The sequence below is a fragment of the Scatophagus argus genome, chromosome 24 (genome assembly GCF_020382885.2).
Source record: "Scatophagus argus isolate fScaArg1 chromosome 24, fScaArg1.pri, whole genome shotgun sequence".
NCBI classification, from domain to species: Eukaryota; Metazoa; Chordata; class Actinopteri; family Scatophagidae; genus Scatophagus; species Scatophagus argus.
In genome coordinates, this window is record NC_058516.1 from 9,430,239 (window position 1) to 9,444,631 (window position 14,393).

A 14,393-nucleotide genomic window follows, 5' to 3' on the forward strand; every position below is an offset into this window, starting at 1 on the left:
AACCAGTTACTTCCTCTTCTCCCTTCCTCCCACCTCTTGATAGCATTGCTTGTAATTTATTGTATTGTTTTTAATTAAATAAATGGCAAGGGGAGGGGGGGGTTAGTGCCCAGCAGTTCCAAGACATGCTATTTCTTATCTGGATTCTAAATTCAACTCACACGTACTATAAACCGAGACTATAAAGCTGAATAGGTCCCAAACTGCTGTGCTGCGTGTTGAGGATTGAGCAGTTAGAAAAATGTCACCTTTAGAAGAGAAGAGCGGGGATAATAACGCGACGGCTTGGTGAATGCAAACTTCACAGACATCAGGACACCACAGATTCACGGCTCCAGCAGTCTGGCTTGTGTATTCTCAGTCTGGCGCAGAGGATCAGAGAGGAACCCGCCTTGGATTAGAAAGATACTTGCCCTGATAACGCCGAACTTCAAATTAAACGGAGCCACAGCAGGCTCAGCGCAACACTACTTCCCTCAGTGAAAACTAAACCACATTTCCGCACATAATGTGTTATGAAACATGATTAGAAGAAATTAGAGTTGTGTTATATTCTAAAAATTGTAATTGCCTTATTTTACTAGGTGTCTGTAGTCCACTCCTTGCAGCACGAACCTTGTATGGTTGGACCACCAGAGTACTTAATAAGGAAAATATACTGCAGCAAGGAGTCATGGGTGGGAACGAGCAAATCAATTTGATTATCCACAGGCCAAGCTGAGATGTATGTCGAAATAATCAGAGAGTAAGCTATAGACTCTGAGGGTTTATTTGCTCTAACTGGCGTTAAATGTGATTTCCCCATATATCAGGTCATTGGAGAGTATGCCTCAAAGGTTATTTGCTCTAGGTAGCCATTCTCAAGACTCTGATTTTATTCCGATGGCGATCTGACATTCAGCAATCACGGCCCGATGACCTCCCTGACCTTACAACATTAAAATCTTTTATTTTGCAAATGCACCATTCATGCAATCATGTCAGCTCCTCCGAAGGGAATTCTTGTCTCCTTCTTTCATGGCAGATATTTCTTATCATGGTGACATTTTGATGTCCCCAGAGACATGTGTCAATCTTATGGTAATTTATCCAGATGGATACATGGAGGGTTTGTAAACCTTTTCTCATCACACCATGTTTATCAAATACATGTTATCAATTGTTGCCCAAGTTGGGGCGTGACAGTACCCAAATGGCCCAAAATGCCCTTTTTGAACATGTGAATATGAATTTATTTACGTCCGTATGTTCTTGCAAACTGGAAGGACAGAAACATACAAATCACTTCACCACCAGAACGCCACACACTTTCTCAGACACACACACTCAAAGCCAGCGATCTCACACTGCGTTTTGCGGGAACATGACGGACAGGGAGGAAGCAGCAGGACGCTGTGTAGATGATGCCTTCTCTCAGCAGAGCTTTAACCTTTCCCTCAGCGTCCTTCCTGCAGAGTCTCTTGTCCCTCCCGGCACCTCTGTCACACAGTCGTCCTGTTGTTTGTCCCCATCCTGATTCGGCACTCATTATAGAAACTTGTTTATGCACAAAGCTCTCCCAAATCATGCTGCAAGGCATGCGAGAAACGATAAGAAAGGTGAGGCGGAAATGACTAGGATGACTGGAGAAAAGTAGAAGAACGAACAATGAAAAGAGAAATGAAGTAGACGCAACATCTGCACTTGAAAGTAACAGTTTACATTTTAAATAGGAAACCATTTATAAATTGCCAGCATTTCTGTTGGAAATTATGACTTGAAAGCCTTGAAAGACTTCAAGCCAGAGTTTCACACAACTGGAACAGGCGATATAATTTCAAGAAAAATGTGATGCAGCATGGGCGTCTCATCTCCACATGTATTTTCAAGAGAACATCTGGTACATGCATCCCTATCACTGGAGTGCCACAGTCACACCATGTAAACCCGGCTCTCCACTTTTCCTGCCTCCCCCTGGAGAAATGTGATGCAATGATTTCCAAACCCACTATCACTGACTCCCTCTCCCTCTCTCTCCCTCTCTCTCTCTGTCTCTCTTTCCCTGCCCCCTCTACAGCTAGATTTGAGGTGATAAGTTACAGCAGCTTTTCCTCCTGCTTTTTCAAACCTGCTCAACTCATTCACTTCACGCCGCTGCCTCAGTTAAGTTTTCTGACTCCCTTGTTCGTTCGGCTCACACGCACTCCACATATCCAACACACCCACAGTCCCGACCACTCTGCTGTGTCCTGTTTTCATTACACGGACTCCCAAGGAGCCGGTATGGATATGGCAGCACTCTCTTACTCTCCACTCACAACACTTTCCCTCTCTCTCCATCTCATCCTGTCTCTCATTCAGTGAGCACAGTAAGCCGTCTTGATCTTGGCTGGTGAGTTTGCTCCACTCGACCATTTAGGGACTAAATTCTTTTCACTGATGGCTTAGGAGACAAGGGTCACTCTGCTGCAATAAGGTACATCCAATCGATGCTTGATAGCCAGAGGTATATATGGTAAATGAACAAGCCCGCCCCCCCTCCCAACCCGTTTTCTTGTACTTTTGCTGTGGTGCATTTTTTTTTTTTTTTAATGGTCTGTGCCACCTGGAAATCTTACAGTCATATTTCACATTTTATATTTCAGAGGATTATTACATCAGGCTGTTTAGATATAAACAAGCTAATGGCAAGACATGCTCATTGCATGTCGAAGAATTATTTGCTACTCGACTGGGCTTCTTTTTCTAAAATCAGCAACAACAAGAAGAAGAACAAGAATGATCGATCTTTACAAGCTTGTAAAGGCATAAAATACCCCAAAAGGAAAGAACTAAATGATAGTCTTTTCATCGAGACCTCATAACACTTCCTAAACCCAGTATCACTCCATACAAGCCAGAGGATAAACTCTCATCGTCGTTCTTGATGGCAATGGATCAGGTCACTTCCAGAATAGCATTGTGTAGTCTGACCCCAGCATAAGGATAACTAATATGAAGCATGTGAAATGTGGAATTTTTAGGTTTATCATCAAAACATTTTTATCATGTGTTATTCTGAGTAACACAATCCTACACTGGTATAATTTGTCACACTTGAGCCAGACAGGAGCTAGAAATAGCATTTGATAGTTTCGCCAGCTCTTAAGAGTCAGCCATGCAGCTGCCGTGAGTCAAATGATTTCGTCATGACCAAGTGAAATTCAAGTGTACATAGCAAGACTGGATGGAGGATTTTTTTGAGCAGACCACTTCCCACATTACAGGAGTAGATTTAGGTTGCAGTCATTTAGCACACAAGAGGAAAGTACTTTAAGGCTTGTGCAGTTTGGAGGTAGAGAATACTTCAGAACTCCTGGACAATAGTTAAGAAAAGAATTCACTCAAAGGATTGCTAAAGTGGACCCAAGCTGAGCATCTAACCACAGGGAGCTTCAGCTAGGATATGGGACTGTTGGGGGTGTGGGCACGCTTCAAAGGTGACCCAGCAAGGCTTCAAGGAGCCTGCAATTTAGTGCCATCAGTCACTTTCTTTCTCTCATTGTGTATGTATCACTTTTGCTTCCCTCCCTGCCACATTTTCCCCAGCTCTCTGGTCCTCCATCAGTAGCTAAACTACATGGTGCCACTAAGGGATTCTCTACATGGCTTCGTCACTCTCCACTAAGCCTGCTAGAAGTCCCTCCACTGTCAGCGTAGTCCTGTGCCAAGTCCAGTAAGCATTCAGGTCCTGTTGGTATCAGGTTAAACAAGAAGACAGGGATTTCAACAAAATCTCTACTGTAGCTCTGTAAGTCACAAACCCTTTTGAAAAGGCAGGAAAGGAATCATTTTTATAGGCCTGAGGATCACTGACTGACAGATGATTCTGAAATGGTAGATAGGACTGATGCAGAATCACAACCAATGAAACCACAACAGGTACAGCACATTAAGATGTTACAGTGCCTCACAAAACCATTTGCAAAAATAGCATCTTTCCGTCGACGTGTGACGCTCTTCGAAATGCGGTATAACCTTGTTTCCTTCATTCACCGTGGCATTTGTCTAATGTTTTCTGAAGTACCCTTTAAGTGTTTCATTAATGTCTAATTAGCTTTTCATTAGGAGAATTCAACTGTGACTTCTCCACACAAGATTATAAGCAACACAAGGTTCAACATTTGTAATGATTCTTTGCAATAATAGGGGCTGCTTTTGTGCTGTATTATGAGAACATCAGTGCAGAGAGTGGGTGTTGATCTTTGCAAATGTCATGCTCTGTTCCACGAGGCTCAAATTGGACTTGCTATTTGCCCAACCCCCTGCCTGCTTGTTTCCCACAGCCCACTATTATTCAGAATTGCCTTGATTTTCAGCCATGGCATGTGCTCAGCATGATGTGATTTCACAGAAACATCACTAACATGCTTATGAAATTTAGAAATACAGCTTTTAAATTGTACTGTGTCTCTTTATATCAGTTTTAATTGATTTAATTAAGGGGAACGGCAGCAGCAGTTTACCTGCCCAGGAATAATGAAGTGCAGGGCCAAGTATGAATAACAAGAGATTGACCATACGCAAGGGGGGCATAGCTAAATGAATACTGAACACAGCACAGTCAATGGCTGCCTTAAATGTGTGACTGGAGAGGTTGGGCTGTAATGAACGAAACAATGTGAATGTTGAATAGGGAAGACAATTAAACCACCACATCTGGTAAAGCCGATGAAAGTGGGTACCCAGCCACTGCAATTACAAGGCTCCATCAGTTGTGTAACCCTTCATTGCCTGGAAGTTGTGCAGGAGCATACAATAAATGGGGACATAAATGGGAATAAAGTGGGACAATCCCACTCCCACCCACCTGCACTACATGTACTAGATGTAAATACCACTCATGTAAATAATGCACATTTTCACTTTTTTTAAATTTAATTTTAATTTTATTATTTTTTTCTTTAAATTAAATTTTTTTATTTACCTATTTTTTGGTAGCAGGGACACAAAGAATTTCACTGCACATTGTACCGTGTATGATTGTGTGTGTGACAAATAAACCTATCTTGTATCTTGTAAAGACATTTCTCGCTGTCTTTCAAAGCCTATGAAAACATTTTGAGGAATCGCGTCATGCTGCCCAGATGTCCTGCTGAATGTGGGAAACCCCCTTTCACCATCAACAAATCAAATTATCTGCTGATTCAATTCCTGGCCTGCTTCTCAGTCCAGATCAGTTACTCGCTATCCCACTGATCAATCTTCAACTTCTTTTATGCAGAGCCCAGACTGTTGCATTAAAGGAAGGACTAATTAGAGACAATAGAATTAATATTTTTCCAGCTAGTCGAAGGGAGAAAAGAGGAGTTTTCCAGTGATGCTTAAAGTTTCATTCTGACATTTTGCAAAGAGGGTTTGGTTGTGTTCTAAGAGCACATGATGTCAGCCTTGTCCAAAGCAAAAAGGCCAAGAGCTTTTATGATTCCAGAAATACCTGTGACATTCTACCTTTTATATATTCAGGAAGGTTTTGGGCCACCGTGAGGCTCCAGGATGGCTTCTGTACTGCTTGGCATTTCTGGAACTTTAATGGAGTGATGTACACCATTCTTCCAAACGATATGCCCTGATGTCTTTGAAGGCCATAAATAAATTAATCTATAGAACGTGCTGTTTCGTTTTGGGAAGTGACCTTGGTCTCGATTTGTAGTTCGAAATTGAGTTTTAATGTCTGCTCAGATCATAAATGTTTTTGTTTTGTGTATTTTCATACATTAATTTTATTTAATAATATTAAACGTACTTAATGTTACTGACAACTATTTGTTAAAGCATCAAAGCACACAATCTTCCCCCTGCAGAAGGGTTTTTGCCAAGTTTTCATGCATTTGTAGATTAAAATGTGCATTTTTCTGAGCACTTAAAAGTCTTCTCGTCTGTTTGATATGATTGAAAGCTCCAGAACAGAGCTAACAGTATTGGTGTTTCTCAACTGCAAGAGTGAACCTTTAGGGTGTCTTTTAGATTTTCATTTATTTGTCTTTTCTTACACTTCTAGGTAGCCATTGACCTCCTTAAATGTCAGTATAGTATAAAAGCCGTCTTACAGAGAATACAAATTCGCTTCTAGATTAATGATAATTAAAAAACAAAGAAATGCTGTTCTTGTGCTGCATTATTTGTTATTAATTGCCAGCTCCATTGCTTCCCATCGCCCCAAAAACCCAAATCAATTTGTGTCCTCATTGTTGTTACAATTGCAAATGCCTTTTCTAAAAAAAAAAAACAAAACAAAAAAAACTCGCTTAGTCTTAGTCTCTTCCCTATAAAGTATTATTCCCGCTAGCTGCAGGGCTTAATTTATTCAAGGCTTTTAAATGCAGAAAATAGAGGCTTCCCTACTCAAGAATTGGATTGTTTGGATGTGAATGGGAAACACTGGTAGATTAACTCGACATGGTTGGTGCACACATTGCATACAGATATACTGATCTGTAATCTATGTAATCTTCAGTGCACAAGAGCGATACGATGCTGTATTCACTCTGTGTGGGAAGTCTTTCAATTCTCCACGAAGAATGGTTTGTTTTCTACCATGAGTGTGATTCCTCTGTCTAGCTTGTGTTTTTTTTCCCTCAGTCACATTCACACTGACATGCACATATGACCTCTTTCTCTCATGTTAGTGAGAGCTACCTTTGTCACATGCATAGAAATGCATGCATGCATGCATGTGTGCTCTCTCTAGCATCTCTGTCTCTCTGTCCCCAGCTTTCATAGCTTCCAGTTTGTCTGCTCAGCCAGGGGAATCTTTGCTGACGTCTCCGTCCTGCAGCCACTGCCACTGAGAGGGATGCTCTCGAGGCGGAGGGAGATAAGAGAGAGGAGACAATCGCATTAAGACTCACTTTACCCCCCTGACCAAGACCAGAGGTTGGGATTTGAACATTAGAATCTGTGCGCTTAAATCCATGCATGGCTGTTGGTGCATTTCCAAACCTGAGCACACAACCTCCGCCCATGCAGGCTTAGCTGCTCACAGTAAAGCCGGCACAAATTAGCATGTCGTCGTTAAGGGAACAACATGCAGCCATATGCATGAAGAGCCCTTTGGAATAAGTCTTGCAGAGTGACACGGTGGCTGTTGTCGGCACAGCAGTGGAGCTGTCAATGCTACAGCACAACATGCTGTTTGGATCCATGGGTGAAGCCTCTTGACATCAAAGGTGGTGCACAAAAGGATCCGTGTTTCCTTTTACTGTTGTCTGCACCTGTCAAAATGGTGTGTTTTGTTTTATGTGCTCCTCCTGCACACCGGCCCTGCTGCTTTGTAGCACCACAGAGACCCCTGGTGGAAGTGGAAAGTGTAGCACTCTGTCTGTATGTGTGTGAATGTGGACGCCTATTCCTGTAGTTGTGGGGACAAAAATCACATTGTGAGGACCCGCTTATGTGGACAAAATGCAAGTCTTCACACAAGGTAAATCATTAAATATTAGTGTGAAGACTTGCTTTAAGGTTATGTTGAGGTTAGGGTTAGGTTAAGGTGAGGGTTAGGATTAGGCAAGTAATGTTTATTGTTATGGTTAGGTGGTGGTTAAGCCTCCAGGAAATGAACGTTAGTCTATGTAGTGTCAGACATGAGACAAAATGCAAAACCGTCCTCCAGCTCGGGGCCTTTTTTGAATCTCCAAACCAGATTTTTCCTGTTAATGTTTTCGTTATCATCTGAGCTCGCCAGACTGCACTACAGGGCCAAATTAGAGCAGGCCTTGGTAAAATAAAATCCCTATTATCTTTGAACTAGCAAGTACCCAATTATATGCCACAGTTATCTCCCATCTCACAGACTTCTGAGTCCTCGCTACAGGGCCAATGAGCAAGGAGTGCTAATGAAGAGATGCTGAATCACCTTTTTGCCTTCTTGGATGCACAACTGGTGGAGCCCCCTTGATCATCGGCAGCTTTTTTATGGATCAGAGTCATTCCCAGGCTTTGATGATATGGCTCTTTTATTCCCCCTGCTGAGCCTGTCGCAGCACAGGCCACACACTCGTGGATGTGCCGTTGGCTGCGGCGCATGTGTGATAAGAATGAGAAGTCTCTAATCCACGGCAGAGAGAGAAAACAGGTTTAAAAGGAGGTTTATCTGTCTCCAGTCACATAGGATGTGTTCAAAATGAGCCGAGCAGAGAGAAGAGCTCCCGCTGATGTGAAAGCAGGGGGTTTGTCTGTTGATATGTTTTCTGTGCCCCCCCCCCCCACCCCCCACTCCTTTCTTATAGTTCTCATCATCCCAGGAAGCATATCTAAACATCACACTGCCTTCCAGTACAAAAAATGACCTCAAATGTCTTTCCCTTCCATTTTCTCAGTCCTCTTCGATCTTGGATTTACTAACTGAACTTTGCTTTTGTTTTAACTGCCTCAACTTCAGCCATTACTACCATACACATGCGTTTCAAAAGCTCTGTGATAATCAACAGCTCCATAATCTGCAACTTAACTTTTGGTTCGGTCTCATGGCTTTCATCAGTTTTGCTGTTTTCAAGCTACAGCAGGCAGCTATTTACAGCAAAAAACAGTGATAAACCGACTGTGCAATAAGTGCCCATCACAAAATGGCAGACGATGTTTTCTTTTTCTTTTTTTCTTTTTAGTTTTGTCTGTGCTATAAAAGACTCGACCTATTGAGTTCTGATAGATTATCCTTTCATCTGAGAACAGTTTGTAGCTTAACCACTTCTTGGAACTTGCTTGTCCTCAAATGCTAAATAACCTCCATCACTATGAAGTCTAATCATGTCACCTCATTCTGTTTTCAATTTGTTGCAGCTATTGAACATAAAGTTGAACAGGAAGTGGAACTACTGTGATTGAATCAGGGCCCAGTCAAGCCACTGAACTGCAGCTTTGACCTCCTCTGGCAATGCATAAACACCCTTTCATTTAGATTTAGCTCATAAAACTATGTGTAGGGCGTCTGCCTAGTCTGTCATTCAAAGCACCCACAAGGGCAAACAGCTTCACTTCATTGTCACAAGACTACTTGTAGTGGAGGAAGTACCCAGAGACTTAAAAGTACTAATACCACACTGAAAAGCAAGTAAAAGTCATTAATTGTTTTAAAACCTGTGTCATACTTTTGTGTTTTCCAAAGTATCTCCCACAGAACATAGTGATTGATATTTAAAAGCGAAGTCTGAAAGAGAAAGCAGGGCTGCTGGAGATTATGGGAGCTTTCATGGAGGTACAGTAGTGCTGCAAAGTTGCAGTGAAAGAGGGTTCGAGAGAGTGTTTTAAAGTTTAAGAGGCCGTTAGAGAGTTAAAAAATGGGTCTGGGACGTTTAAGATGGTACCTCTAGAGAGAGAGGGACTGTTTTAGCAATTGATGGAATCAAGGAGGCTGTTATGGAGGTTTTGAAGGATAAAAATTGCAGTCTAGAAAGATAGTACGTGTAATAACAGAAAGCATACGTAAGCGGAGGTGTCGAGTAACGATGGCTTTGTTGTAGGTAGCGTCATTTGGTATCTTACTGTTTCATGGTTGCCCTTGAAACACTGTTAAAAGAAGGTTGCGGCACTTTTTATCAGTATACCCTGCATGCCAACTGCTGTGAAAAAGATTTTTCTATGTGTATTTTAACCATACAGTGTTGGAAAATAGTGCAAAATAGCCTGTGAAAACTGTATATATAGGATTGCATATTCATTTATTCATTGGGGAATCAAAAAGTAGCCAGAAGCACTGACTCTCTCCTCACCAGGCACAAGTTCACGCAGGGGTCTTCCTTCCTGTTTCCTGTCTCTCACAGGAAGTCCCGTCAACCTGACATGCAGAGCCTTCTTTGGATACAGCGGAGACGTCAGTCCACTTATCTACTGGATGAAGGGAGAGAAGTTCATCGAGGATCTGGATGAGGAGCGGGTTCAGGAGAGCGACATCAAGTAAGACTTTCAAAATCAGCTGATCTTGGGTTCAAATCCTAATGTCGCTTAGGATTTAAGACTTAAGATTTAAGTTTAGAGATTACGGGAAAGTCATTAAATCTATCAAAGGTACACATTTTCTAAGCTAGTAACATCACAACAGATCTTGAACAACACATTATCACAAATTCATAAGGTGCTTCTTAAGCAGCAAAGGACCCTGAGGCTGAATTGACACCTCTTTAAACCCACTTACCACAACTGTGTGACCACACATCAGTGCACAGAACAATAAAAGGAACTTTTCACTTCCAAGCTATCATTTAAATGATATTCATGAATGTTTTATGTGGCTGTTTAATAATGTAGATAGCTATGCATTCCTTATCATGTACAATATGCAGAGTTCCAGCATCGCTCCATCAGTGATCAGGGATTACAATGTACTGACATGTGAGTGGAGGCAATAATAGCACAGCAGCACAGCAGACGGAAACTCCAACTTAATGTCCATGTTAGTCCCCATTTCCATTCGGGTGACCTCCATCTTTTGGCTGAACCTCACCACTGGAAGCAGGTCTGTTCAATCCAGAATCGGGTGAAACCCTGAGGTACTCATACTGCCTGAAGGTGGTTCACCATCAAACAGTGTCATGTAATTCGCTGGAAGGAAGCTCTTTTTTTTTTTTTTTTTTAAGTGAAGCTCTTCTTGCTTCATGTTATGATGCATTTGGGTCTGAAGGGGAAAATAACACAAAGTTATGTTGCTCTCTTTAGGTTTCAGGTTTACTTTGTGTTTACTGAACTCACCAACGAGCAAAATCACGAGCATACACATAAAATCTTTTCATCACATACGGTCAGTCTTTTAAATAAAACATTTTCACATATAGCTTCATGTTAAGATTTCTCAGCTGCAGTTGAAACAGCGATGCATGGAGAAGGAGAAGCCAGAGTGTACTGAAAACAGATTCAGGTTAATAGAAGTTTGCATGCAGCATTTGGCTGAATGACAAGGTGATGTTTTCGGATAGTGGGGTGTTTTGGCTCGCACTGCATTTGGGTCATATTTGGAAAAGGTGGAAGAGGAGAGGGACAAAGTCATGTTATAGTTTAAAACATTGACATGTGGAACTCTTCCAGGATACTTTTATTGATTAAATTAAAATCAACAGACGACAGCAGACATTGCTTACCTATGCTAAGTAGCCTCCAAATGATTGCATTACTCTCTGCCATATCTCACCTTGTCGACATTTAGTGTTGCATTCAGTCTTTACAACATTTATAGAATTCACAGGAGCCAACCCGTACTAGTCTACAGACATCCCAGCAGATCTGTGAGGCTGTAAGCAGACCTGCATTATATAGATATATAGATAAAGTGGGAGCACAGTAAAAGCGAGAGACTTCCCAAAGAAAAGAGGATTAGAAGATATCAAACTTGGATCAGATATGCATTAAAACATATCTTGACAGATGTCCATGTGGGGATGGTGTTACTTCAAACTTAACATAAAGGAGCTGAGCTGCCTCGTGTCTTTGTGCAGTGGTGTGGTCACCGTCTCCCACATGTTGTTACAAAAATGTGAGCAAGAAATAATCTTACCTTGAGCTTTAGCAGTGAAGAGGAAATTCTTGATCCTCTAACATGCATCTTTTTTCACTGCTGTCATCACCAGGGTGTTCAGGAAATAATGTGGAGGTGGGCTATCAAATCTAAGAACAAGAAACTGTTCCATGTTTACAGGTATATGACCATGCAGATAGTTTTGGTTTTATCGGAGATGTCTGTCTCTGAGATTTCTGTTTCCACTGCAGTGGTATCGCAGCATCTTTTTCAAGAAAAAAAATATCCTGGTTACTCTGGATATCCGGACTTTGGTAACAACAGTTCTCAGAGACATTCTCGTTATTTCTGGTAAAATAGAGCTTCATTTACCTCCAGTGTAGTTCCAAATGTTCTCAGTGAGATGTGCGTATTATCCAGCCCAGAATAAAATTGCAACATGTTAGTTTTTTGTGTGTCATACACATCACATCAACATATTCTGTGCCATAGCATGTTCAGACTACATGCTCGTGTAACCATGCAACCAAGCCAAGAGGTGACTGTTCAAGAGTACTGAACTCAACAAAATAGGTCATTTTAGCAACTAATGGGACATTTTGTAACCATCATATTAATCAGAGGAGGTAGAAATCTCTGACATCTGTGAAATCTCACAGATACCTGCATGACAAGACACCACTAGGGCTAAAGAAATATTTGTAATTTGGCTAAATTAGCTCTTCAACAGAAAAAAAGTAGATTGTAGCAAAAAACTGAGCTGATGGATTTTGTGCAGCAAACACATGAAGCTTCACAACGAAAAGCCACTCAGCATTCATCTGTCCTGAAATACACACCACGCACATTCACACACCCTTTCATGTCCACCCCCACTGTACTTCCTTTGATGGACCCCACATATGACTAGAAAATCCTTGTTGTGGACAAATGCCGTCTAATGAAAAGGTTAACTGTAAGCAGCCTGACAAGGCTGGGAGGAGAGTTAGCGGCCAAGTCAGTGACCTGGCATTTCGAGATGTCTCTATTAGCCTTCTAGCACGCTCCGTCAGGCTCTCAGCACCGTTCTGTTGTGAAGGACACCAGGCCAATTAAAGCCTACAGGATTTAGGCGGGGGGTGGTGGGGGTGACAGGTGGCGCTGGGTAGGTGGTTTTTATAAAGATAAGAAAAGAATACGGAGGAAGGCGTTGCATGCAGCTAGAAACCCTGCTTTCATATGATAGTGAAATGAGGTAACAAGCCAAGAGATCAAAACCACGACCCTGAGCTACTTTGAAAGAGTGCGTGTGTGTTTGTGTGTGCGCAGGGGCAAAAGTGAGGAGGCTTGTGTGCATACAGTAGGTGCCCACAGTACGTGCACGTTCAAAAGTACATTTTTCTTCTTGAGTGCCAAGGCCTGATACTGTCTCCATGTGTTTTTATTTATTTTATTTTTTTGTTCCCATTTGAACATGCACCACTTCAAGCCCCACTCCCTGACATCATTCCATGAGCTTTTAGCTTTGAAATGGAAATTAATCACACAGGAGTATTCCCTGAAGGGCTGCCTGTAATACATGAAATGGAGCTTTTGGCACAATGTTTCACCACTGAGATTCCGGGCTGATATAAAATTTTGTGGCTGCAGAACAAGACTTCATAGGTCTCAGAGGTGAAGTCGCAGCGTGGAATACAGACGTAAAGGCTGTGTTGCTGGGGTTTAGAACCACAAGAAGCTTCGGTCCCTGGTGCACAAGCGTGCAGCACCCTTTTGAGCAGCATTTCAAGTGTAAAATTTCATTTTCTAACTCTAATTAATTCTCTTACAGATATATTAAGAGGAAATCAGGGTACTTACAGAGGCCAGCAGTGCTTCCACTTCCAATTAGTGCTGCAAACCAAGTACTTCTTTGCATTTTACAATCTGGCATTGATGTTGCAGTGACAATCATATAAACCAGTCGAGGTTTTTACATTTGTTATTTAGTAGACACTTTGCAGGAGCGGACAGTAAGTTTTATTACAGTTAGTTATCAGCAATCAGTGTTAAAGGAATACATTTTGTCTAATATTCCTTCTCTTGCAGAGACTTAAAACATGAGAAGGTAAAGCCTGCACCTGCTTAGCTTAGCATAAATGCTGAAAGTTCTGGCCAAAGGTAATATGTGACATATTGATTTTACTTGCAGGCAGATTTGTTTTTTGCCTTTGGGCAGTGCCAGACTAGTTGTAGCCCCTCTCCCTGTTCTCAGTCTTTAACCTAAGGTAAGCTAACTCCAGCAAGTATGAGAGCTCAATTCACTTCACCTCACGAAAACACAGCACAAGTAGACAAAATGCAGCAAATAAAGAAAACATCTTCGTCAATTTGACAATACATGAGCAACGTTTAGCTGCACATTTGTGTATTTGAACCTATCTTGCCAAAGGCCTAAATGTTTTCTTATTTTGCTTGTGTTTTGTCGATTTGCATGTGTTTTCTTACGTTGCAGTGTGTTGAGATCAGCCACTGTAGTTTTCTGGCCCAACTTTCTCATTCAGCAGCTGACCTTTTCTTCTGAGCAACACATAAAATTCTCAGCCTGCCCGTTTTCCATTTATCCTTTTTTTTCCAGCTCAGGGTCTCAGAGCAACAGGGTCAAGCACAGCAGTCCAGAAATCCTTCTCTAAACCAGTTTTGTCCAGTGCTTGAAGGGCTTGTTCATGCATTTCCAGGCTGAAGTGCTGGTTCATGCCCTTCAATGTTTTCTGCCATCCTCCCAGTCCTCCATACCCAATAAGTCCTCTTTAAGTCCTCAAACTTTTTTCTGGTGATGGGTAGCATGGGGAAGCACTAGCACGATTGCAATGTGACTAATCACAAAGCATGTTACAAGCATGCTAATTCCAAGCTGATACCTATTGGATGATCTGTAATTGTATACAATTTCACATTGAAGCTTTTTAGAGTA

At 41.8% G+C, this 14,393-nt stretch overlaps 1 protein-coding gene across 3 annotated transcripts in view; it reads left to right on the forward strand.

Annotated features, from left to right (window-relative positions):
* LOC124055589 (interleukin-1 receptor accessory protein-like 1) overlaps positions 1 to 14,393 on the forward strand; it is a 258,111-nt gene that overhangs the window by 223,290 nt on the left and 20,428 nt on the right. For all 3 annotated transcript variants that reach the window (XM_046382514.1, XM_046382513.1, XM_046382515.1), the window contains exon 8: positions 9,777 to 9,909. In XM_046382514.1, the coding sequence (XP_046238470.1) occupies positions 9,777 to 9,909 (133 nt within the window). The remainder of the gene's footprint in view (positions 1 to 9,776; positions 9,910 to 14,393) is intronic.